This window comes from Elephas maximus, chromosome 16 (assembly GCF_024166365.1).
Source record: "Elephas maximus indicus isolate mEleMax1 chromosome 16, mEleMax1 primary haplotype, whole genome shotgun sequence".
Classification (NCBI taxonomy): Eukaryota; Metazoa; Chordata; class Mammalia; order Proboscidea; family Elephantidae; genus Elephas; species Elephas maximus.
The window spans coordinates 76,457,779-76,483,084 of NC_064834.1; the positions used below are offsets into that span (position 1 = coordinate 76,457,779).

At 44.5% G+C, this 25,306-nt stretch overlaps 1 protein-coding gene across 5 annotated transcripts in view; it reads right to left on the reverse strand.

Moving 5' to 3' along the window:
* Window positions 1-25,306, reverse strand: part of C16H10orf90 (chromosome 16 C10orf90 homolog) — a 223,035-nt gene that overhangs the window by 86,874 nt on the left and 110,855 nt on the right. The window contains exon 2 of one of the 5 annotated variants that reach the window (XM_049855213.1): window positions 2,639-2,842. The exons of the other annotated variants lie outside the window; for them this stretch is intronic. Coding sequence (XP_049711170.1) covers window positions 2,639-2,687 — 49 coding nt within the window. The 5' untranslated portion in view covers window positions 2,688-2,842. The remainder of the gene's footprint in view (window positions 1-2,638; window positions 2,843-25,306) is intronic. 5 annotated transcript variants of the gene reach the window in all.

Genomic DNA, 25,306 nt, shown 5'->3' on the forward strand with positions numbered 1-25,306 from the left:
TACAGGGAATCATGTCCTAACCAAGTTGATACACATATTTCTGGGGGACACAGTTCAATCCATGACACTCACCAACACTTGTTATTGTCCGTCTTTTCTATTACAGGTACTTTTGTGGGTCTCAAGTGACAGCTCATTGTGGTTTTGACTTCCTCAGTGACAAATGATGTTGAGTATGTTTTCATGTGCTTACTGACCATTTGCATATCTTCTTTGGAGAAATGTCTATTCAGATCCTTTGCTCATTTTTAAATTGGGTTATTTGTATTTTTATAGCAGCTCTAGGAAAAAGATGCTCAATAATACTTCCCGTCTCTCTCCATGAGTGAAAGGAACAGTGGTGATTCTTAGACTCATACCTACAGACCTTCAGCGATGGAAGCACTATACCATGGAGTTGACAAGAATGTTCTTTGGAGTCCCACAGACATGGGCTTAAATCTAGCTTGACAAGTCTGTGCCTCAGTTTCCCCATCTGCAAAACAGGGATCACAATATCTATTTCATTGGATTGTTATGAGAACTAAAAGAAGACGCATGGAAAACCCTTAGCACATTGCCTGGCATATGAGAAATAGCCAGAAAAATGCATTTCTTTATGTACCTGTACTTTATACAAATAGCATGCACATTATACTTTTTTTGCCAATGAAACAACCCCCTGCGCTATTTTTGTAAGCGAGCTATGCTGTGCATTATATGTGTTGGCATATGAATTGTGTGGGTGCCTTATCTGTGAAAAAATATGGTACTTATATAGCAACCACCATGGGCCAGGCACTGGTTTAGGCCCTGGGGTCACAGCAATGAGCAAAATAGAGAAATCCCTGCCCTAGTATATCTTATATGCAGCTTAACATTCTAGCAAAAGTTAATGATGCTAGTTATTATCATAATTCAACATTTTTACTGTTGATTGCAAAATAAGTACCAGCTCATCAAAAACCAGAAACTAGAATGACAAGATAAAGGAAGTTTCACTAATGAACTTGAACTTTAGAGAGAAACGAAGCATTAGCTTCAGTAATTACAGTTTTCCTGCCAGCTCCCCAGCGTTGGGCTTCCTTCTTTTTCACTTGTAAAGCGGCAGGGAAGGAGCTGTGCCTGAGAAGCCACCAACGGTGGGCCCACCAGGTCTCAAGAATGTGGGAAAAGGAGCAAGCACGGAGATTTAGCACCTCCAGATGCGCAGACGACGAGAGGGAGAATACACTCTTAGCACTGTGGGGAGGTTTAGGAGCCTAAGAACATACAATTTTGAGACACAAAATAAAGAATTAAATAAGGCTGCTTGGGAAGAGCGCAGAGAAGGGCAGCTCTTACTGCTTGAAAAACAAGTGCAGCAGGGCTGGGTGGGGCTGAACATGAACTTGAACGAAGAGTAAAATGCTAGCCTAAAGAGCTCTTCTGAGGAATGGCAGCAAACCCATCTGAGCAAAAGAAGTGCAGGATCATGGGAAATCATGGGAAATGCTTTCTGATTGGAGGTCAGCAATGTTGCCATGGAAACATACCAAAGTGACCTGTGCTCAAGGCCAGCCCCATCAGGGACTAAACCAAAACACCAAACCCCTTGTCACTGAGTCGATTCCAACTCATGGCAACCCCACGTGACAGAGCAGAACTGCCCCATTGAGGTGTTTTGGCTGTAACATTTACAGAAGCAGATCACCAGGCCTCTCTTCTGCGGTGCTGCTGGGTGTGTTCGAACTACCAACCTTTGGGTTAGAAGTTGAGTGCAAATCATTTGCGCTACCCAGGGACCTTCCACCATGGACTAGCTGTGTGAAGCTGAACAAGCCATTTACCTTCTCTTGGTTTCCTCATCTGCAAAGTGGGTTCAGCATTTTCTACCTCACCTGGCAGGGTAAACTCTCAAGTCCTTCTAAGAAAACATTCCCACAGCCTGGAATAGCTCCTGTCCACATTGTATTACAATGATTGGGGGTGGTTGTTACCCTGGCCAGGTTGTCACCTGCTGTGGGGCAGAGGTCCGTACCTCTGTATGCCCACTATCTAGTCTGAGGGCTGGGGAGACGAGGCAATGAGGCCTGAACTTGGACCTTAGAGGGCTGTGGACCTGAACCCAACTTTGACTTCTGATACATTAACCTCTCAAGCCTGTCTCCCATCAGTAATGTGGGAATGATCGTCACACTCCCCTTATGGAATTGTTGACTGCGCAGAAAGCTCTTAGCACAAGAGCCTGGCACACAGCGGAAGCTAAGAAATGGAAGCTGCCCATAGGTATAAAAGCTAATCGAGTGCTGGCTCAACTGGAGTGTATTACAAGTGCTGGGTCTCCAGAGGTGAACCCAACCTGGGGTGTTCAGATGGTGAGTCCAGGGCTCCTGTAAGGGCTTGGGCCAGATCCTACCACGGTTCCCAAGACACATCGATATAGAAAGAAAAGGGAGGAGGAAAGAAAACAGCCCATTCTGAGAGGGAGATGTCTGCTGGCTCTCTTTCCTTTACCCTCACCCAGAGCTACCAGGCTCATGTACACCCCCCGGCCGAATAATTTCCTTCTTTCCCCAATTAGATCAGTTTCCATCGAAAAGATGTCTACCTCAGACATCCAAAGGGCAGGTCCCATCCCACCCAGGCCCTGCCTGGCCCTTGAGGCTGGGGCGCCTACCTGCTTGTGCTGAACTCAGGTTGGTTGTGTTGCCCACTGTGCTTCCCATGTTGGCCTCAGAACGCCTACGTTTTGTGCCCAAATCACTTCTCTGTTTTTGTCGTGTGAGAATTTCTGGGCCTCTCTTCTCGGCTATTCCATCCTCAGTGTCACATCTGCCGTTCTCCACAGTGCCCTCTTGAGACAGGCAAGAGATCAGGCTGGCTGTAATTAAAAGGCCTTTGACTCAGTATTCTTGGAATCTAAACCTAAGTGCAGACCACCATATAACTTTTACTGCTGGCACTCAAACAGGTGTGCTTAGACAAGATAAGGGGCCATATTTCCTATCCCTATATGCTTGACCAGCTATAAATTACTGATAACCCTCCTGAGTTGTTTTTCAAGTCCCCTACCAGGTGCAGTGCATGCAAAGTAAAAATCAAGGTAACCTATGAATGACCTTCCACACGAGATAATCATGAACAAAGATCCCTTGCCAGAACCTGAACCAAGATCCAGAGACAACATGCACGTGCAACATCCCGGAATAAGTCCTGTTCGACATCCCAGCCCTTTGTGACAGACTCCACCTTAGTTCCAGCAACATCTGTGAGGAAATCCATCTTGGATTCCAACTGCACGAGCATTTGATTTTCATAATCCCTCCCCTTCTCCTGGAAATTTCCACCCATCTAATGAATAAAGATAATGCCTTTTTATAAGCCCTAAGAAATCCTCCGTTCACGGAGAGACTGGAGGCTAGCGGAGGTGAAAACCCCACTCCATCTCTCCCTCACGAGCCTTTTTACTTTCTTTCTGTCCCTAATAAACCTTTGCTCGTGTGGAACCTCTGAGCCTCTCCTGGCCATTCTTGGTCAGAAGAAGGTAAGACCTAGGCAGGGCTTAGTCCCGAGCTGGGAACCCTTGCCCTGTAACGCTCTCACAGCTGGGGCAGGGCATTTTTCTCTCCAATTTTCTAAATCCTCTGGATCTGGCTGGAGCACATGCTCCCAAACACAGGCTTTTACAGGGCTTGAGGAACACGGTCCCTCCTTTCATAGAATGCCTCACTGGTGCCATAAACCGAGTCCAGGAAGCAAGTCCAGCTCTCTCATGCTGTCCATGGAGACAGCTTTTCTACATCTTCCCTTTTCTTCCAATGGAAGAAAAGATGATCACGCCATTGGTCCATATGACCATTTTTTCCTACCAAAAATATCAATTTATGAGAAATGAATTCCAGGTTTGGCTTTTTTTTTAATCTTGCCTCTCCCCACCAACCCCTTCTCAGCAAGTTGGCAGAAGTGGGAGCAGCTGGAGGGTCCGAAGGCTCGGTAACTCCTGTACATCTTGCATCCCTGTGGCGGGAAGATGACACTGCCTTTCCACGCCCCTATCAGGTCAGTCGTGGCTGAGTCACAGTCACCACCATCGGTACCTCCCTCCCTCCAGGGAGCAGAGACAGATGGCTCCCACCTCCAGGGAAGGAACTTAGGATCAGGCTGCCTGCTCAGTGTCTGACACCACACTCATCAGAAGGGCCACACTGTTTCATTTTGGTCCAGAAAATTTTCAATTCTGAAGTGTACTGTCACTGTATCCTTCCCTGATTTCATGAAGGAAGGTGTGGTCAGACCTCCAAAAGTCAACTACAGTGTCTGAAAGTCCCAGAAGCAAAGAAAATAGTGAGGGAGTTTTCAGCAATGTAAATACACAAGAGCAGTGATACTTATTTAAAAAAAAGATATTCAATATTCTTCACCAACACCATAATTCAAAGGCATCAATTCTTCTTTGGTCTTATTCACTGTGTAGCTTTTGAATGCATATGAGGCAACTGCAAATACCATGGCTTGGTTCAGGCACACCTTAGTCCTCAAAGTGACATCTTTGCCTTTTAACACTTGAAAGAGGTCTTTTGCAGCAGATTTGCCCAGTGCAACCTGTTGTTTGATTTCTTGACTGCTGCTTCCGTGGGCACTGATTGTGAATCCAAGTAAAATGAAATCTTTGACAACTTCAATATTTTCTCCATTTATCATGATTGGGACATGTATCAGGAGGGACCAGTCCCTGGAGAAGGACATCATGCTTGGTAAAGTGCAGGGTCACTGAAAAAGAGGAAGACCCTCAAGGAGACCGATTGACACAACGGCTGCCGCAATGGGCTCAAGCATAACAATGGCTGTGGGGATGGTGCAGGACCAGGCAGCGTTTAGTTCTGTTGTACATAGGGTTGCAATGAGTCAGAACTGACTTGATGGCACCTAACAACAGCATACATAATTGTAAAAAAATTCTTTTTCAATTTTCTTTGTCTTGGATCTTTGCACAGAGAAGGAATGTGAAAGAACTACAGCTACTCTGGTGGAAACAGAGAAGCCCTCTCCCCTCACTTGAGCTTTTTCCTTCAGAACCTCCTCATCAGGAACAACGATCCATGAGATCCCGTAGGAGGCATAGCTGTCCTTGAGTTTCCTGTGCCTGCCCGCTAAGGCTCACATTAGGTGTGATCCCCAAATTCCTGCCAGTTGTTTCTCTTTTCCGAGAAAAATCTGAGTCACCACTCGAGAGTATCCATCCTGACATGACAGGTGGAAAGAGACTTGATTGGTGCCTAAGTTTTCCCTACTGGTATGGAACAAAGGCCCAGCCCTTTGAAGGCCACAGGGTTAAAACAAGGACTTAGCTGAGAAAGAAGGCATGCCCCTTCCCATCTGCAAGTTGTGGGTTTCTGGAAGGCTCCTCTCTGTGGTGCACTGCACTGGGACTCCTTAGTCTGGTATCAAGAACCAGGTTCTTGGCCTATGACAGTGAGTTCCACTGTTGGACACTGAGGATGTGGGTTGCTGTAAGTTGAATTGTATCCCCCAAACCAAAAAACCAAACTTGTTGCTGTCGAGTTGATTTCAACTTATAGCTACCCTATAGGACAGAGTAGAACTGCCCCATAGGGTTTCTGAGGAGTGGCTGGTGGATTCAAACTCCCGATCTTTTGGTTAGCAGCTATAGCTCACCATAGCTCTTAATCACTGTGCTACCAGAGCTCCATCCCCCAAAAGGATATGTTCAAGTCTAACCCCTGTACCTGTGATCAAGACCTTGTTTGGAAATAAGGTCTTTAAAGATGTGATCAGTTCACATGAGGTCACACTGGAGTAGTGGGTCCTAATGCTATATGACTGTTGTCCTTATAAGAAGAGAAGAGACATAGAGAGACATGCAGGGAGAATCCACATGACAACAATGGAAGCAGAGATTGGAGTGAGCTGTCTACAAGCCAAGGAACGCCAAAGATTGCTAGCAACAGCAGAAGCTAGGAGGAAGGTATGGAACTGATTCTCCTTTACAGCCCTAGAGCTTGGCACCTTGATTTGGAGCCTCCGGCTTCCAGAACTGTGAGAGAATACATTTATGTAGTTTTAAGCCACTTAAAAAAAGTTTTAAGTTTGTGGTCATTTGTTATAGCAGCCAAGGGAAACTGATACATAGATGCTTAGTACAAATTTGAACTTGGCGGAGGCCACTGAGGGTAGTGATGGCAGGAGGCAGTGCAGGGTCGGGAGGCAGAGCTCCCAGTCTTAGCAAAATTGTCTAAGATTCTCCCCACTGCCACTCTCAGTAGCCAGGCCACAGTCTCGATTCTACCCAGGACTTCAGAAAATGGAAGCTGACTCCTGGTTTCCTGAATGCCTACTCCCTGCATTGGGATTTGAATTGTACCATCTCAGTTTACCCTCACAATCACCCAATTATTGCTATAATTATCCGCATTATACAGACGAGAAAGCACAGCTAAGAGCAGTTAAGCAACTCACCCAAAGAAGCAGGAATTCACACTAAACATGCCTCACTCCAAAACCAAGGCTGTCCACCCAGCTACACTATTCTGCTTAAGGAAGTAAAGGTTTCAGCTCTGAGCTCTAAACCCTAAGATCATTTACTGCCGAGCAGCGAAAAAGCTCTGTTGTGTTTTTATAGACAAAATTGCCCTTGAATTCTTTTGTAGCCCTGCCAGAGTCTGATAAAAGCGTCTACCATTTGAAGGTGGCTCTGAAAATTCCACCGGTGGGCTGGCCAGGCTGGGAGGCTCAGGGTCGCTTGGCCATATGGCCTTTGTGTCCAGCATAAAACAGAAGGCTTCTGAGGGATGGACTGGGCAAGTCAACCAACTCCTTGGACACTGGCACAGGAGCCTCTAAGACTATACAAACACAGGACAGTAAAAACAAAGAGGAGCGTAAGTGGATTGGGTGCTTATCTTCTTTCCCGACAAAAGATAACAAGTAATTGCTTTTTTATCACTAGCACTTGAAATTTGAAAGTAAAGAAGAAGCAAGCCTTGATATCACACCTAAACTTTGCAGCCCCCCAGGTCTTTCACCCGCAGTTCTGCTAGGGACCAATAGGCAAATCACCCCATACCCTCACGCAAACCAGTAAGAAAAATACCCAAGAAGCAAGCAAGGAAATGCCAACCATGTCATTTCCAACAATAGGGCTTGATGTTTCCACTTTCTGGCTGATCACGTATCTCCCTCACGTCGTCCCCCCTCCCCGCCAGAAAGAAGTACTAAATTGTCATGGATGCTCCAAAGGTAGCCTTTGCCTGAGAAGAGGCATGTGGGTAAGGAGAGTGAGGCTGTTCTTGGCCTTTGCAGGAAATGAGAAAGCTGTTGCCTAGCAACCCAGCCCCCCCAACTCTTGCCGGTCACCTGGCTGTCCTGAAGAGGAGCATCTTTACAATAGACAAGGCCTCACATGCAGCTGCCAAAGCGATGCTCGCCCGTAGGGGCGCACCCCTTTCTCCTGCCCAGGGGCCATTCAGCAGTGACATTTTGTGAGTGCAAAAGCCTCACATCCAAGCTTCTCCTCTGGTTGTTTTCCTCTGAGAGTAAGATCCTTGAGCACCTCACCACTTTGCAAGTTCCCCTGCAAATCCGTAGCACAGACACTCTTTTCTGGCTAGAGTTCTCTGGATGCTCAAAAATCCTATGGCCCAGCAGAGGAACTGCTGTCTCTTTCATTGGAGGTGATTCCCCAGGTTTCAATTTATTACTGAAAACTGTGAAATCGTAATGTTTATGGAAGTGCCAGGCACTGTTATGGAAGTGCCAGGCACTGTTACGGGGGCATCGTGGGCCCTGTCTCCTTCACTTCTCACGGCATATGCAGGCCTGATTAACTGTAGTTAACAGATAAGGAAGCTGTGGCTTAGAGAAGCTAAGTGACCTGTCCAACATCCCACAGCTTCTAAGTGAAGGAGCTGGAATTCCAGCCCAAGTCCGAATGCCTCGAAATCCCATGCTTGGAACCCCAGTCCTCTTCTGCCTCCGCTTGTTCGAGGATGTGGCTGCCCCTCACCCCACAGTGAGGGGTTTCCTCCAAAAATACCTGGCAGCAAAGGCAACAGCTAAACAGGCCAGAGAAATCCGACAAGGCAAGGAACTATGACATATTTAACAAGCCGATAGGAGGCTTGTTGCCAGCTGAGCTGAAGCCAGGAACTGGTCCTTGGCTGATGGGCAAGAGACGTCTGCAGCAGAAAGCTGAGCCTGGAGCAAAATTAGCTTTGAAGTTTATTAAACCTCCCTGGCGCTGGGGCCAAGGGGAAGAAGAGCCTGGGGGCGCTTCCTACAGTCCCTGAGATGAGCAAGGCAGCAGCGTGGAGAGGCTTTTCCACCCAAATGGCAGAATGGGGCATTTCGGGAGAATTTTTCACAGTTGGGATACTCAGCACCCCTACTGCTGCTTGGATCATCACTGTGCATTTAGCAAGAAGAGCAGAACTGCTGGGAGTAGAGTCGGAAATGCACGCTAAGGCTCTTCCACAGCAGAGGGGGCTAAAGTCACTGCAGGCAGGTGAAGGTGAGTCTATACCACAAACAAGGTCACCGGGCTTAGACACAAGGGAGTGTGAACGGACTCTTCATTGTTAATGGGGGCCTCTGCAGTAATATTTCATATCATGAGGCCACCTCTATGTGGTCCACTATTTAAAAGGTGAGCCTATATAAATGCACTTTAGTGATTGTTCTATTCACACAGACCTTCAGCCTAATTATCAAATACTAAAATCTGAAAAATTTTAAAAGTAAAGCAAAAGAAATATAATGCTTACTTTGTGATTTTTATAAAATGTCTAAGAACAACATATCTTTAAAAGTCCGGAAATTAAACTTTTCTAAAACGTAGTTGTTAAACATGTTATGTTATTATTGGGTGCCATCGAGTCAATTCCCACTCATAGTGACCCTGTGGGACGGAGTAGAACTGCCCCATAGGGTTTCTCAGGCTGTGATCTTTTTAGGAGCAGATCACCAAGTCTTTGTCCCATAGAGCCACTGGGGGGTTTGAACCAGAGTGGATTAACCAGATAGCAAGGTGCCACGGGCTTACATTAAGCAAGGTATGCACAGGTTTACCTGTCCTTACTTACTAATCTGGGGTGCACAATTTCTTCTGTTTCTGAAAAGCAGGTGAAATTATGCACCCCAGATTAGTAAGTAAGTACAAGAAACAGGTGAAATTATGCATTACAGATTAGTAGATTTAGCACAAGTACCCGTGTGTACCTTGCTTATTGGGTAATCTGACCCTGGTTCAAACCACCAACCTTTCAGTTAGCAGCCAAGCACTTAATCATCATGCCACCAGGGTTCCTTAAACATGTTATACCCAAAACACATGTTATACCACTTATGAATTTTTTATAGTTTTGTATAAATATTGAGACTTACTGTAACAAAACACAAAATGCTGAACGATGAGACTTCAGATGCTAGGAACAAAGCAAGCATTTCTAAAGTCTCTAGGGGTGCTGCCAACACAGTTAGATAAAGAAGAGGCATGAAGTTGGAATGGAAAAGACAAAGTTCTCACTATGTGCACACGATATGACTGTCTACCTGTAAATCCAAGAAATTAAACTGAAAACAATTACCACCACTAAGAGTGTTCTGTGACTTAACCAGAATAAAAAATGACCATCCAGAATCAATATTTTCATAAAGACCAGCAATTATCAATTAGGAAATAAATTAAAAAATATATAACAATAGCAGCAAAATTATAAAATACCCAGGAACACAAATAACACAAAAAATGCAAGATCTACATCAAGAAAATCATAAAGTTATACTGGAGAAAATACACTGATTGAATGGGAGGCATGATGTGTTTATGGACAAAAAGACTCAAATTCGTAAAGAAGTCAATTCTTTCCAAATTAGTTTATGAATTTCATATTCAACCCAAAAACTTGACAATCTGACTCATAAATTTAAATGAGAGAAGAAATGCATAAGAATAACCAAGACAATGTTGTTAACAAATAATGAGAGAAGAGTATTCCCATACTAGATATCAAAATTTATTCTAAAGTTCTATTAATTGAAACAGTGTGGTTTCAGCACAGGAAGAGAAGGACAGATCAATGGAATAAAACAGAGAGTAAGACACCCATGGAAACCCTGGTTGCATAGTGGTTAAGTGCTACAGCTGCTAACCAAGAGGTCAGCAGTTCAAATCCACCAGGAGCTCCTTGGAAACTCTATGGGGAAGTTCTACTCTGTCCTATAGGGTTGCTATGAGTCGGAATCGACTTGATGGCACTGGGTTTGGCTTTTTTTTTTTTTAAGACACCCATGCACATTTGGGAATTTAGTTTATGAGACAGTCATTTCAAACCAAAGGGATTAGGATAGCACATAAAACTAGCAGATATTTGGGGATAAAATAATGTTCAGGTCCATATTTAAAACCATGTAAACACTAAATTTTAAATGGGTTAAAAGTATAAAAATGGAAAGTAGATACCTTGAGAGTCACAATGAAGAAACCTTGTAAATCAAGGGACTTTATCAAGAAAAAGACAACCTAAAAAAAAAAAAAACACTTTTTTTTTTTCTTTACAGAATGGGAAAAAAAAAATTGTAAATCATATATCTGATAAGAGTCTAATATCCAGGATACACAAAGAACTACTATAATTTAACAACCAAAAGACAAGCAACTCAATTAAATAATGGACAAAAATCTTGAAGAGATGTTTCTCCGGAGAATATATACAAATAGCCAAAAAGCACATGAAGAGATTTTCAACATCATTAGTCAATAGAGAAATGCAGATTAAAATCACAATCAGATACCACTTCATGACTACTGGGATAACTGGGATCAAAAAAATGGAAAATAATAAGTGTTGGCAAGGATGTGGGAAAATTGGAATCCTCATATATTGCTGGTAGAAATGTAAAATGGTTCAACCACTGCGGAAAACAATTTGGCAGTTCCCCACAAAGTTAAACGTAGGATTACAGTGCGATCCAGCAATTCCGCTCTTAGACACGTACCCAAAAAGAATTGAAAACAGGTATTCAGACAAATACTTGTACACAAATGTTCATAGCAGCACCGTTCACAATAGCCAAAAGGTGGAAACAATCCATCAGTGGACAAGTGGATAAACAGAATATACAGTATATTCACACAACAGAATACTCGTCAGTCATAGAACAGAATGAAGTACTGGTTGGTACATGCTACAACACGTAGGAACCTCAAAAACATAATGCTAAGGAGCCAGACACAAAAATTCGCATACGACTCCATTTATATGAAACATCCAGAAGATACAAATCCATAGAGACAGAAATCAGATTACCGGTTGCCAGGGGCTGTGGAGACTGGGGATAAGGAGTGGCTGCTTAATGGGTTTACGTTTTCTTTTGGGGTGATGAACACGTTTTTGAACTAGGTAGAAGTGACGGTTGCAAACACTGTGGATGTCCTGTCACTAAATTGTTCACTTTAAAATAGTTTTATGTTACGTGAATGTCATCTCAATAAAAACAACAAGATACCTTTTTTTCCTCTAGTTTGGCAAACACACACACACGCATCTGAAAAATCAGGGATTAGGATGTGGGGAAGTGGGCTCTCTCCACTCAAATGTAAACTGGTAGAGCATCTGGGGAGAGAATATTGGATGTATCTGTTAAATTGTTACATGCATAGACCTTGGGACCCACTGCCTTAGGTTTCTAGTGCTGCTCTAACAGAAATATCACATGTGGAAGCCTTTAAGAAAGAGAAATTTATTTTCTCACAGTCTAATAGGCTGAAAGTCCAAATTCAGGGCATCAGCTCCAGGGAAAGGCATTCTCTTTCCATCGGCCTTCTCATCAATGTTCCCCCAGACTAGGAGCTTCTTCGCACAGGGTTTCCGGGTCCAAAGGACACACTGCTCCTGACACTGCTTTCTTGGCGGCATAAGGTCCCTCACTCTCTGCCTGCTTCTCTTTTTTACGTCTCAAAAGAGATTGCCTCAAGACACAATCCAATCTTGTAGACTAAGTCCTGCTGCCCATCCCCCCTCATTAACATCATAGAGGCAGGATTTTACAACATACAGGAAAATCACACAATACCAGGAATCATGGCCCAGCCAAACTGATACACAGATTTTGGGGGGAGGACATAATTTAATCCATGGCACCCACCAATTTCACTTAAAATTTCAATTCCATGCGTGCTTCAAGATAGATAAATGTGTTCACTAGTGCTTTATTTAAGGAGCCTTGGTGGCACACTGGAGCCCTGGCTGCCCAGGAGTTAAGGGCTCGGCTGCTAACCAAGAGGTCGGCAGTTTGCATTCCAGCCGCTCCTTGGAAACCCTATGGGGCAGTTCTACTCTATCCCATAGGGTCACTATCAGTCGGAATCGACTCGACGGCAACGGTTTTGTACTTTTTTGGTAGCACAGTGGTTAAAGCACTCAGCTGCTAACTGAAAGGTCTGTGGTTGGAACTCACCAGCTGCTCTGTGGGAGAAAGATGTCACAGCCTGCTTCTCTAAAGACCGCAGCCTTGGAAACATTATGGGGCAATTCTACTCTATCCTACAGGGTCACTTTGAGTCGGAATTGACTCAACGGCATTAGGTTTTGTTTTCAGGTTTGGTGCTTTATTTATTTTTTAAAAAGTGAAATAAAATAAAAAATAAGGATCTGGCAAATGGGTGTTGTTAGTTTTGTTGATAGCCTCAAAGAAGAAATTAAAGAACCAATTGGTCTCTAATTGCCCTTGAACATTCCTTAAATCACCCATAGAGTACACATAGGTGATTTGTGTAAACAGACATGCACAGCAGTGAAAATGTATACATATGTAATTTACACTCTAATGTATATTGTTCCATAAAGTGGTTGTAATAAAAATTAAGTCACTCAAGTGCTACACTGCTTAGGCATACTTCAACAAATTTATAAATGACAAAGATCTAAGCGTCTCTGCACTTCAGTTCTCTCATCTGTAAAATGGGGACGGGAAATATAGCCGCCTCAAAGGCTTCCTGAGAGTATGCAGTGAGTTAATTCCCAGAAAGTGCTTAGCACTCCGCCTGGCACATTGTAAGCCTGCAGTAGATGTTTTATACGGCCCTCAAGGGAGGCATGTTCTGGAAGGGGAGGTGGATAATTCACAGACAATTTTTGTATAAGCCCAGGTGATAAGGGCGACGGCAGCTGCAGGCGCTGAGTGCCGTGGGGTACAGGGAAGGGGTGCGTGGCCAGGCTGCAGGCTCAGCGTGCCATGGGGTACAGGGAAGGGGTGCGTGGCCAGGCTGCAGGCTCAGCGTGCCATGGGGTACAGGGAAGGGGTGCGTGGCCAGGCTGCAGGTGCAGGGTGCCTTGGGGTCAGGGAAGGGGTGCGCGACCAGACAGACCACAGAGATGTGCCCTTCCCCACACTGCTCAGTCCACACGGAAGCTGCTGATCAACAGATCCCCTGAGACCCTGTCAAAGGCACATGGCTGTGACCAATGGCTAATATGCTTCTCCCCCAGTGGTCCTGATTTCATTTCTCCATGCCTGAGCTGTCGTCCATTAGCACATATGTTTAAGAGTTCCCTGTGTTTGTTCTCTGGAAAATAAACTGTTGGAAACAAAAATCAATTTTCATTAGCAGGGCCATTACTTTCAAGAAAATCCTTTTTCAAATAAAAGTGGCAAAGGACACTCCAAAGGCTGGTATCAGTTTGACCTTCTCTAAATGACGGAGTGTGCTCCTGACTTCAACCTCAAGGCTGTCATCTTAGCTCAGCTATTTACCAGGCTCACAACATGATGTGCAGACAGAAGCCGGCCAGGTGCTGTAAAAGATGGAAGCTGGCTGGGAGGGGCTGGGGCAAACTGGAGAGCCAGTGTCCCTCTCGGGGTGGGTGCCCCTCAGTACAACTGATGGAGGTACAGGTCTGGTATTGCCAGACCTTAACCTTGTAATTTAAAAAACAAAATCATTTGTGGTTAAAAAATATATAAATATACACAGAGATACACACATGGGGTTGCCGCGAGTCAGAGTCAACTCAGCAGCAACCGGGGTGCTGCTGTCACTGTTGGGCGCTGCTGAATCACAGCCCCCCTGAGTGTAACAGAATGAAACGCTGCCCAGTCCTGTGCCATCCTCACAATAGTAGGTGTGTTTGAGCCCATGGTAGTGGCCAGTGTGTCAATCCATCTCATTGAGGGTCTTCCTCTTTTTTGCTGACCTTCTACTTTACCAAGCGTGATGTCCTCCAAGGATTGATCCTACTGTTCAACATGCTCAAATAAGTGAGACAGAGTCTCACCATCCTTGATTCTAAGGAGTATTCTGGCTGTACTTCTGCCAGTACAGACTCGTTAGTTCTTTTGCGTGTCCGTGGTAAATTCAATATTCTTCACCAACATCATAATTCAAATGTGTCAATTCTTCTTCGGTCCTCCTTTTTCATTGTCCAACTTTCGCATGTATATGAGGTGATTGAAAAGACCAAATGACATGCTTCAACAAATGGATGCAATGCTAGAAGCACTCACTTGTCTATGCCAAGAAATCTGGAAGACAGCTACCTGACCAGCTGACTGGAAAAGAGCCATATTCGTGCCCACTCCAAAGCAAGATGATCCTTACTTTGGAAATTGTGGAAATTACAGAACAATATCATTAATAACACATATAAGCAAAATTTTGCTGAAACCAAAAACCAAACCCACTGCCATCAAGTTGATTCCAACTCATAGCAACCCCACAGGACAGAGTAGAATTAGCCCATAGGGTTTCCAAAGCTGTAAATCTTTATGGAAGAAGACTGCCGCATTTTCCTCCCGCAGAGTGGCTGGTGGGTTGGAACTGCCAATCTTTTGGTTAGCAGCCAAGCACTTAACCACTATATATACCAAACCAAACCAAACTCATTGACACTGGGTCGATTCTGACTCATAGCAACCCTATAGGACAGAGTAAAACTGCCCCATAGAGTTTACAAGGAGCAGCTGGTGGATTCGAACTGCCAACCTTTTGTTTAGCAGCAAAACACTTAACTGCTATGCCACCAGGGCTCCATTATAAATATCTATATATCTCTATCTATCTGGAAACCCTGGTGGTCTAGTGGTTAAGTGCTACGGCTGCTAACCAAAGGGTCAGCAGTTTTAATCTGCCAGGAGCTCCTTGAAAACTCTATGGGGGAGTTCTACTCTGTGCTATAGGGTCGCTATGAGTTGGAATCGACTCAACCGCACTGGGTTTGGTTTGGTTTTTTTGATCGATCGATCTATCGATCTATCTATCTAACATCTATCATCTCTCTCTCTCTCTCTCACTCTCTCTGTCCGTCTGTCTATCTATCCATAATGAGTAACATTGTGAAGAATGGAAATTCCAAAGCACTTAATTGTGTTCACGAAGAACATGTACATATATCAAGAGGCAGTTGTTCAGACAGAATAAGGGGATACTGCGTGGTTTAAGGTCAGGAAAGGTGTGCATTGGGGTTGTATCCTTTCACCATACTTATTCAATCTGTATGCTGAGCAAATAATCTGAGAAGCTGGACTACATGAAGAAGAACGGGGCAACAGCATTGGAGGAAGACTTATTAACATCTTGCATTATGCAGATGACACAACCTTGCTTGCTGAAAGCGAAGAGGACTTGAAGCACTTACTGATGAAGATCAAACACCACAGCCTTCAATATGGATTACACATCAGCATAAAGAAAACAAAAATCATCACAACTGGACCAATAAGCAACACGATAAATGGAGAAAAGACTGAGGTCATCAAGGATTTCATTTTACTTGGATCCACAATCAACAGACATGGAAGCAGCAGTCAAGAAATCAAAAGATGCATTGCATTGGGCAAATCTACTGCAAAAGACCTTTAAAGTGTTGAAAAGTAAAGATGTCACCTTGAGGACTAAGTGTTTAAAGTGTTGAAAAGCAAAGATGTCACCTTGAGAACTAAAATGTGCCTGACCCAAACCTTGGTGTTTTCAATCTCGTCATATGCACATGAAAGCTGGACAATGAATAAGGAAGACCAAAGAAGAATTGAGCCCTTTGAATTGTGGCGTTGGCGAAGAATATTGACTATACCATATACTGCCAAAAGAACGAACAAATCTGTCTTGGAAGAAGTACAACCAGAATGCTCCTTAGAAGCGAGGATGGTGAGACATACTTTGTAAATGTTGTCCGAGGGATCAGTCCCTGGAGAAGGACATTGTGCTTGGTAAAGTACAGTGTCAGTGGAAAAGAGGAAGACCCTCAACGAGGTGGATGGTCATAATGGCTGCAACAATGGGCTCAAGCATAACAACGATTGTGAGCACAGCACGGGACTGGGCAGTGTTTTGTTCTGTTGTAGATGAAGTTGTTTTTAGTGGGAACCAACAACAACAACATATGTAATTTGACATTTCAACCATTTTTAAGTGAACATTCAGTGGCATCAATTACATTCACAGTTACATTCATAATAAATTCATTACATTGCGCAACCATCGCCATATCTGCTTCCGAAACTTTTTCATCACCCCAAACGGGAACTCTGTAATCCTTAGGCAGTTACTCCCCATTTCCCTTCCCCCCAGCCCCTGGTAACCTCTAATCTACCTTCTATGCATTTGCTCATTCTGGACCTTCTGATTTTTATGAGACACTATATGAGGCATTTTTATATGAAATCTTCTGATTTTTTAATATGGTCAATTAATGCAAAGTAAACAACTAAAATAGCAACACTCTCTGGGCCCAAAATGGTACTTCTGGGAGATGAGCTTGGCCCAAGGGCACCAGCTTGGGACATCTGTCACACACACTTGCCCTTGTAGGTCTGAAACTGTGCATCTGAAGCACTCACAAACCAGGGTGGGGATGACGTTGGAAAACAGTCTGCTTCATTCTTGGGATCCCGCAAGTCCTTGGGGGCGAGCTCATGACCACGCCCCCCGCTGGAGGACCATCATTGAAACACACCTGTAGCTGTTCCTAGTGCTCTCCTCAGACCTCATTTGACAAAAATAAATCATAAGACACATTCTCCACCGAGGCAACACACGTGAGTTTTGATTTTCATGTAAAGAATCAACAGATTGTGTGACATTCGGTGTCTCAGCCTTGTCAGTGGAGCTTCTAGGAAGATCATCTGAGATGAATATAAAGAAGAATGATGAAATGAGGAGGAAAGAAACTACAGCACCACCTGGCAATGCTAGAGCAGAACTGATTTTTCCTAATTGAGGTGAGTGATGAATCGCATAATTTGGGAAGAGTTACTCTGAAAACTCTTCTTCTGGCTATGGAGTAATGCACCTGCCTTGTCTTACCGATTCTGCATGCACTTGGCCAAAGGCTGGAGACCTCTGATCACCTGGTGATTTTTAATATCTTTCCCTCCTTCTTGATCGGCGCTGGCAGGGCGACTGATGTGGAAACCAGTTCCTGGGCTAGAGTCTCCCATCCCTGGTGTGGGCAAAATGATTTTTAAAAAAACTGCAGTAGTTTTTGGAAGAGATAAATGCTACTCCATTATTTGAAAGATGTGGTGCATGTCATCCTGAGCTCATCCTGACACACCTGGCCCCCACGCCAACTTGCTCAAGGACAGGCCTGAACTCCTAATGCCCTTGTTCATCTGTGTGGAGCCCATCACTTTGCACACACCCAGCTCTCCTCTTACCCCTCTCGCCCGGAACCAAGTCTCTCCTGGGAACCTAAGGGACATGAGGCAAAGTTGAGTATGGGAAATATTCCCCATAAGGTACTGGTCAGGGTGCAAATAGTAAACACCAGCTCAGAAACCAACGAAATTGAAAATAGACCGTCCACCAACAGTAGGACAGATAGTTATATAGTAGTATGGTCATGCTGGGAATATTATGCAGCAATGAAAAAGAACTATTGAACCATACCAGGACGTAGTTGACTCTCAGATATAATGTCAAGCATAAGAAATCAGTGTGCATATTATATGATTTCATTTACATCAAGTTCAGTGGGCAAAAGTAATCTATTGCAATAGAAGTCAGAATAGTGGTTTCCTTGGTGAGGAGGCTGGAGTTGATAGCTGTGGATGAGGAGAGGATATAAAGGAGGTTCTGAATTACTGGAAATTTCTGTCTTGATTTGGGTGGTGGTTATAGGAGTATATTGTTGCTGTTAGGTGCTGTCAAGTTGATTTTCCACTCATGGCTACCCCATGAGCAGAACTGCCCCACTGGATTTTCTAGGCTATAATCTTCACAGAGGCAGATTACCAGGTCTTCCTTCTGTGGAGCTGGTGGGTGAGTTCAAACTGCCAATGTTTATATGACCAAGTGCTACCCACTACATATCCCAATAAAAATGATAATAATAATCCAATAAGCACAGAGCAAGATGCACCACCCCACCCCCCCCAAAAAAAGCCAAACCCGTTGACATGAGTCAATTCTTACAGTGACCCTACAGGACAGAAAAGAACTGCCCCACAGAGTTTCCAAGCAGCGGCTGGTAGATCCAAATTGCTGGCCTTTTGGTTAGCAGCTGAGCTGTAAGCATTGCACCAAAAAGCTAATGATGTGTCATCATTGTTAAAATTACCATGACAATGATGGATTCTTCCCCAACCCCATCCTCTGCTGCCAGTTTTCTCTAGAAACACTCCAGGAGCAAGAATACTTTTAAAGCTAAAGCCTACTTCTGTTTTTATTTTGTCTCAGAAAATGTATATGAAAGTAAAAGACACCTTTATTTCAAATGACTACCCCTGCTGATTATCCCCAGGTGAAATATTCAGCAAGACGTGCAGCGTCAAAACAGGCGTGGAAACAAGCTCAGAAAGGACAGCTGATTACCAAAAGTATCTAATAACCTGGAGACTGCAGACCAGAAGACTGCACGCCTTCATGCCCCCAGCTCTCGCCTTCGTCAGGAATCTTAAAATACTGACATCTCCCCTGAATGTCCCTTTTTTTTTTTTTTTTCAGGGAAGACAATCTGATTGCCATCTCCCACAAAAGGAGCAACTTCCCTGGAGATGAGCCGTCTGTATGTTATCAGTGGGGCTCCATCTTCAAACCAGGAAATTAAATAAGGAAGGTTGGGCTGGGATACGCTTGGTCCCATCTGACTCATCAGCCTTTCATTTCTTACTAATTCACAGCTTGACTTTGGGTTAACCTTGATTTTTTGAATGTTTACAGGATAAATGGATTGGGCTTCTGGAATGGAGGGTGTAGTAAGTAAAACATCAGATACAGCACTATCCAGGGACCAGCTCCCACCCAGAGAGGGACCAGGAAGAGGCTGACACGTTAGTTTACGTGCCTCGTCACACACACTGTTTAAAATAAGCTAATCAAACCGTTCAAATGCACGTGTGGGACAACACACTCCAACTCGGCAGCACATAGAGACGCCCAAGTCCCTGTCTACATCAATAGTCAGCTCACCTCGGAAATCACTCCTTCTTAGAAACAGACAGAAATGATTATATTTGCCCGAGTCAATTTTGCATTTTAACGTGCCATAAAACTTCTATGAACTTATACGATTTTGGTGACGCCTATGAATTTGTGCACTGAGTCATCCTCACTTTAACCAAAATTGGTGAAAAATGTCAGGCTCAGCCAGCATCAGATCATAAATGAATCTCCACTCTCTGGTATCAGCGAAACCAGCTGGCTGCCTGGGACTCAGCCAAGTGCCGCCAATGCAGGGACCAGAATGACTGTTGGCTGAGTGCTGTATTCCGTAATAATGTTCCAAGTCCTCTATCATGATAAAGATATGGCATTTAATTTGTGATATGAGTGACTGCAAAATATTGGCAGCGAGTACTAGAGAGGTCTTCAACTGTAAGAAGCAAGGCCTGAAAGGAGGGCCTTTGGGTGTGGATGCAGCAAAGGCAGCCCAAGGCTACCACCACCCTCTCTCGTGCTGGAAATAGAGCACCGAGCCAGCCGCCCTGTGGTTGTCAGGCCCAGACATCTTCAGAGGCTTTCCTAGTTGCAAACTCATGAAATGATCCTTGAAATTATATCGCCAATAGAAATTCTCCTTCATTGCTTATTTTGATATAATTTCAATAAATGTACAGTATGTGAAGTTATTTCTTCATTTCATTCTGGTTCCAAAAATGAAATTCAGTTTATGAACCAGTTGGTGGAACTCCCGCTGAGCACAACATACAACGGCACATTGTTCCTGCAGGGCCAGGTCCCCAGGAGGTGGTTTTCCTCTCCTGGGGTGAAACCAAGAAGCCCTTGGGGGAAGGTGGTCTTCAAATTTATTCCCAGGGGACTGAGTCATGGATTTTGGATTCTCAACCAATAGTCGCAACCCAGGAACCCTATTTCTTGATCAAATTTAGGATCTCTGAGAAGAAGGGCAGAAGAGGGGAGCTGCAGAAGCCACAGGGGTCAAACGCATCGGTGCACCCCAGCTCTGCCACCAGACAAATGGCCTGTGCGTGAGCTGGAAACCCTGGCCCTGAGGGTGGCAGGCAGTGCTATAGGATCCGTGGTATTTCTGTGAAGGCTCTGGGCAAAAGAGAAATGAGTTGTGCCTAGAAAACATGTTAAGATCATCATGGTCTCAGGTAATTTTTTTAAATCACTTTTTAAAAATATGCTTTATTTTTAGAGCAGTTTTAGGCTTACAGAAAAAAATTGTTCAGACTGTGCACAGCATTCCCATACAGCCAGCCTTCCCCTGCAAGCCCTTTCTCCTATTTTGAACATGTTGTGTTAGTGTGGTACGTTGTTACAACTGAGGAGCCAATGTTGATACATTACCATTAACTAAATTGTAGTTTATACTGGGGCTCACAATGAGCTTTGTGCAGTCCTGTGGGTTTTGATAAATGCAAAATGTTACATACCCACCATTAGAGGGTCATGCAGAACAGTGTCACCGCCCTAAAGATGGCCCGCTGTCCACCTGGTTACTCCTTCCCCGCCTCCCCTGAACCCCTGGCCACCACGGACGTTTTCATTGTCTCTATAGTTTGGCCGTTTCCAGAATGTCATCTATACGGAATCATACAGTAGGCAGCTTTTTCAGACTGTTTTTTTTTTTTTTTTTTCACTTAGCACTATGCATGTAAAGTTTCTCCAGGTCTTTCTGTAGCTTGATAGCTACAGAATTTATTGCTGAGTATTACACCATCATACGGAAGTACCACAGTTTATTATCCATTCACCTATTCAAGGACATCTTGCTTGCTTCCAATTTTTGGCAATGATGAATAAAACATTTGTGTGCAGGTTTTTGCGTGAACATACTTTTCAGTACATTTGGGTAGGTACCTGGGCGTGATTGCTTGATCCTGTCTATGGTCGCCTATGCTGAGCTTTGCGAGAAATTGCCAGGCGGCAACATTCTGGATTCCCACCAGCAGCCAGCAAGGGCTCCTGTTGCTCCACATCCTTGCCAGCATTTGGTGTTGTCAGTGCTTTGGATTTTAGCCATTCTGATAGGTGTGCAGTATTAACTCATTGTTGACTTAGGTGACAGGTTTTTAATGACTTACAAATTCATGAATTATTTAAGACAAATAGAGGTGTAATGAATAACAAGTCAGACAATGGTGCACTCACCAATCAGCTTATGAAATAAGTATTACCAAAATAGTTGAAGTCTCCCGTATCTCTCCCCAGTTACACCCCCACCTCGGGTAAACACTGCCTGAATTCAGTGTTTCTCCTTCCTGTGATCTAATTTATATGTATGTATGATTCCTTGGAAACCCTGGCAGCCTAGTGGGTAAGTGGTACGGCTGCTAACCAAAAGGTAGGCAGTTCAAATCCACCAGGCACTCCTTGGAAACTCTATGGGAAAGTTCTACTCTGTCCTACAGGGTCACTATGAGTTCGAATCAACTCGATGGCAACAGATTTGGTTTATTTATTTATTTATTTATTTATGATTCCTTAGTAGTTCCTGGGTGGTGCAAATGGTTAACATGCTCGGCTATGAACCAGAAGGTTGGAAGTCCACCCAAAGATGCCTTGGAAGAAAGGCCTGGCAATCCACTACTGAAATTTAAGCCACGGAAAACCCTAGGGAGCACAGCTCTGCTCTGACACACGTGGAGTTGCCATGAGTCAGAGTCAAACTGATAGCTACCGGTTTGGCTATTTTGGTTTTATGATCCCTTAAGTGGTACATGGTATTGTTTCATACATTTTTAAATGTTTATAGATGGTATTATACTGTTTACATCCTGCTACAACTTGCTTTTCTGCTCAACATTTTCATTTGAGATTCATTCATGTTAACACATGCAGCTCTGAGGAATTCCTTCTTACCATTGTATAATATGAATAGGTAACCTCTTTCTGCCTCCTAAATTTTTTTTTTTCATACTTACCAAATTTTCTTCCTTTAACAGGCATTACTTTTACAGTCATCAGAAAAGACTAAAACTTGGGGAGGTGGGCATCCTTCACAAAACTCTTCCTCATCCCTCCTTCTTCCTAGTCCTCTCTCAGGGACTGACATCATTGAGCCAGAAACCTGGGATCACCCTCCACTTGCCCCAGTCAATGACCCAGTCCTGCTGGTCGCCCTTCCTGACATCCCTCAAACACATCCCACATCATGCCCCTTCACTGTCACGGCCTTCCATCAGGAGACCACCTTTTCTTGCCTGGTTTATAGTGATGGCTTTGCCCAGCCCTCTTCTCACTTCCACCCCAGATCAAGTCCACTTTATACATCCCAGCTGCTAAAAGCCTGGCCAGGTTACCATCACTTCCTGCCTGGATTGCTCCAGTAGCTTCATTACCCTTCTCTTGCCTCTGGTCCATTGCCAGAGTGATCTTTATAAACAGAAACTGGAGCCGTATCAAACCTCCTCTCCACCTTCAAATCCTTCAATGACTTCTCATTCTCTACAGGATGAAATTTAAACTCTGAAGTATGACGCACAGCAAGGCTCCTTGTGATCTGATCCCAGCCCACCTGGCCAGCTTCACGGGCTGAGACGCCATGGCATAAAGACCTGTCGAGATTCCCCAGACTTGCTGCCTGATCTCTCACCTTCATCCTTCTACACATGTGGTGTCCTTTGCCTGCACTCTCTCTCCTTCTTTCCCTGCCTGGCCAGCTCTGGCTACCAGTCCTTCAAGACCCCTCCAGGGCCTCTCACCCCATCTGAATTGTGCCCCCTGCTCCATAATCCTCCCAGCCCTGTGCTTGCGGCTCCCACGACACTCTCGTTCTGATTGGCATCACCTGCTCAGCCCTCTTCTTTCCCCACACAGAAGTGGGCCCAGTGCTCAAACAGCAGGTGCTGGGTGAATGCTGGATGAACAATAGCAGGCCCCCTGGGGGTCAGAGGTGGCCAGGTGCCTTTGGAGGCCCTGTAAGTGCTATCACCTCATTGCTGGAATTATTGGGAAACGGGATATTCTGAATATGTGGGTTTCCCACATAACTGAAATCCATCCATATGAGCCAGAAATACTTTTATCTAATAATTTATATAGAAGCTTTTCTAAAAAATATTATCTGCCACTTGATATTGGCCAATATTCTCTGGTATGCCTGGACTGCTTGCTTCATTCTCTCAGATCGGTGTCTGTGCCGTATAATCCGCTGCCATCGAGTCAATTCCGAATCATAGCGACCCTATAGGACAGAGTAGAACTGCCCCATAGAGTTTCCAAGGGGCGCCTGGTAGAATCAAACTGCCGACCCTTTTGTTAGCAGCCGTGGCACTTAACCACTAGGCCACCAGGGTTTCCCTATAGGTGTTAAATATTTTCAATATTGCCTTGATTCTGTGCTTTCTTGAATTTTTAAAGTAAGCCACAAAGATGCTTCCAGTTTTTCCTAGTTAGCAGCATCCATTCTCAAATGGTGACACCCCCAAGAGTATTTGCCCTAATGGACAGGCCCCATAGGCCATGCTTAGCACAGCTGCAGGTTCGTTTATACTGTCCCCACCTCCTTCCTCCTCTCCTACCACCTCTGCCCAGAGTTCCTCAGAGTACCTTGTGATTGTCTCTACTGGGTCAGTGCCAGCGGAATTGATCTGAAAATGGGGACTAGAAAAGTCAGATCATCTCTGCTGTATCCAGTACAATGGCTTAGCCAAACAAACAAACCAAGAGTCCTGCAATCTTGTTCTTACATAATGCCAATGAGCAAAGTCAGGATATTTTCTGCAGCGACTTAATCCAGAGTTATTTTTCTTGGGTAAGCAAGTCAGGGATATTTTTCCTAGAGTTTACTAACAGCTCCTGGTCATGTTGTAAATACTTGGCAGGAATTCTACTGAAATTAGACCCCCCAAAGCTTCAGAGAAAATGCAGTACAAAATATTTACAATTTATAAACAATGTGAAATTAGACTCCTTGGAGAACGGCACCGTATTTGGATTTTTAAAGCTGTAGGCCTGTGTTAGTTCTCCTACTATCAGCCGGTCATAGAGGCTGTATTTAGGCTGGCTGAATGTTGCACACCGTCCATTTATCGTGTTTGCTCTTAACAATAAACATCATATTTCTATACAACCACTCCCCTCCAATAGTCCTAAGCTTGTTCTGCGAGCAAAGCCACACATAGGAGAGAATTTTCCTCTCCTTGCTAGACAGTTCTTGGCCAGCAGGAATTACCTTCAGAACAAAATAAGTATGAGCCCCTGTAGGTAAAGAATTTAACCTGACCCAAAGAATTGGGTCTTTGTCTGTGGTGCCTGAGAGAGAATCTCTCCCCAAGGGTTGATGTACTTTTGGTAAGGCCTTCAGACTACACCTGAGGGCTTATGCTAATTACATGCCTCTCAGGTGGGAACTGGCCAGGCCAGAAAGACCCACCACTTGATATCAACCCAGCCTCAGGGAGGTGGCTGTGTCAATGAATTGTGCCTATGTCATGAGGCTCCAGTGAAGGATCTGGACACAGAAACTCCATGGGCTTCATGGCTGGTGAGAGACATCAACGTGCATGGGAGGGTAGCACGTCCCTTTTTGGGGCGTGGAAGCGCCATGTTGGGAGCACTTCCAGCCTTTCCCTGTGCATCTCTCTTCATTTGTATAATAAGATGGCAATTATAAGTGTAGTGCTTTCCTGAGTTCTGTGAACCTCTCTAGTGAATTGTCAAACCCAAGGGAGGAATAGGAGCCATTAGGTCAGAAATGGGGGGCCCTGGGTACCCCTGATCTTATGCCTGGCATCCTGAAGGGATAGTGGGAAAACCCTGGATTTGTAGCCAGCAGGTTAGAAGTGAGGGTGTCATGGGGACTCTCAAGGTTACAACTGGCACCTGAGGTCTTGGGCTGACTTGAGAGTCTGGAGGACTGTGGACATTAACTTGTAAGGTCTGACCTAGCTCCCGTGGGTCAGGTCAGAGGCAAAAGTGCTG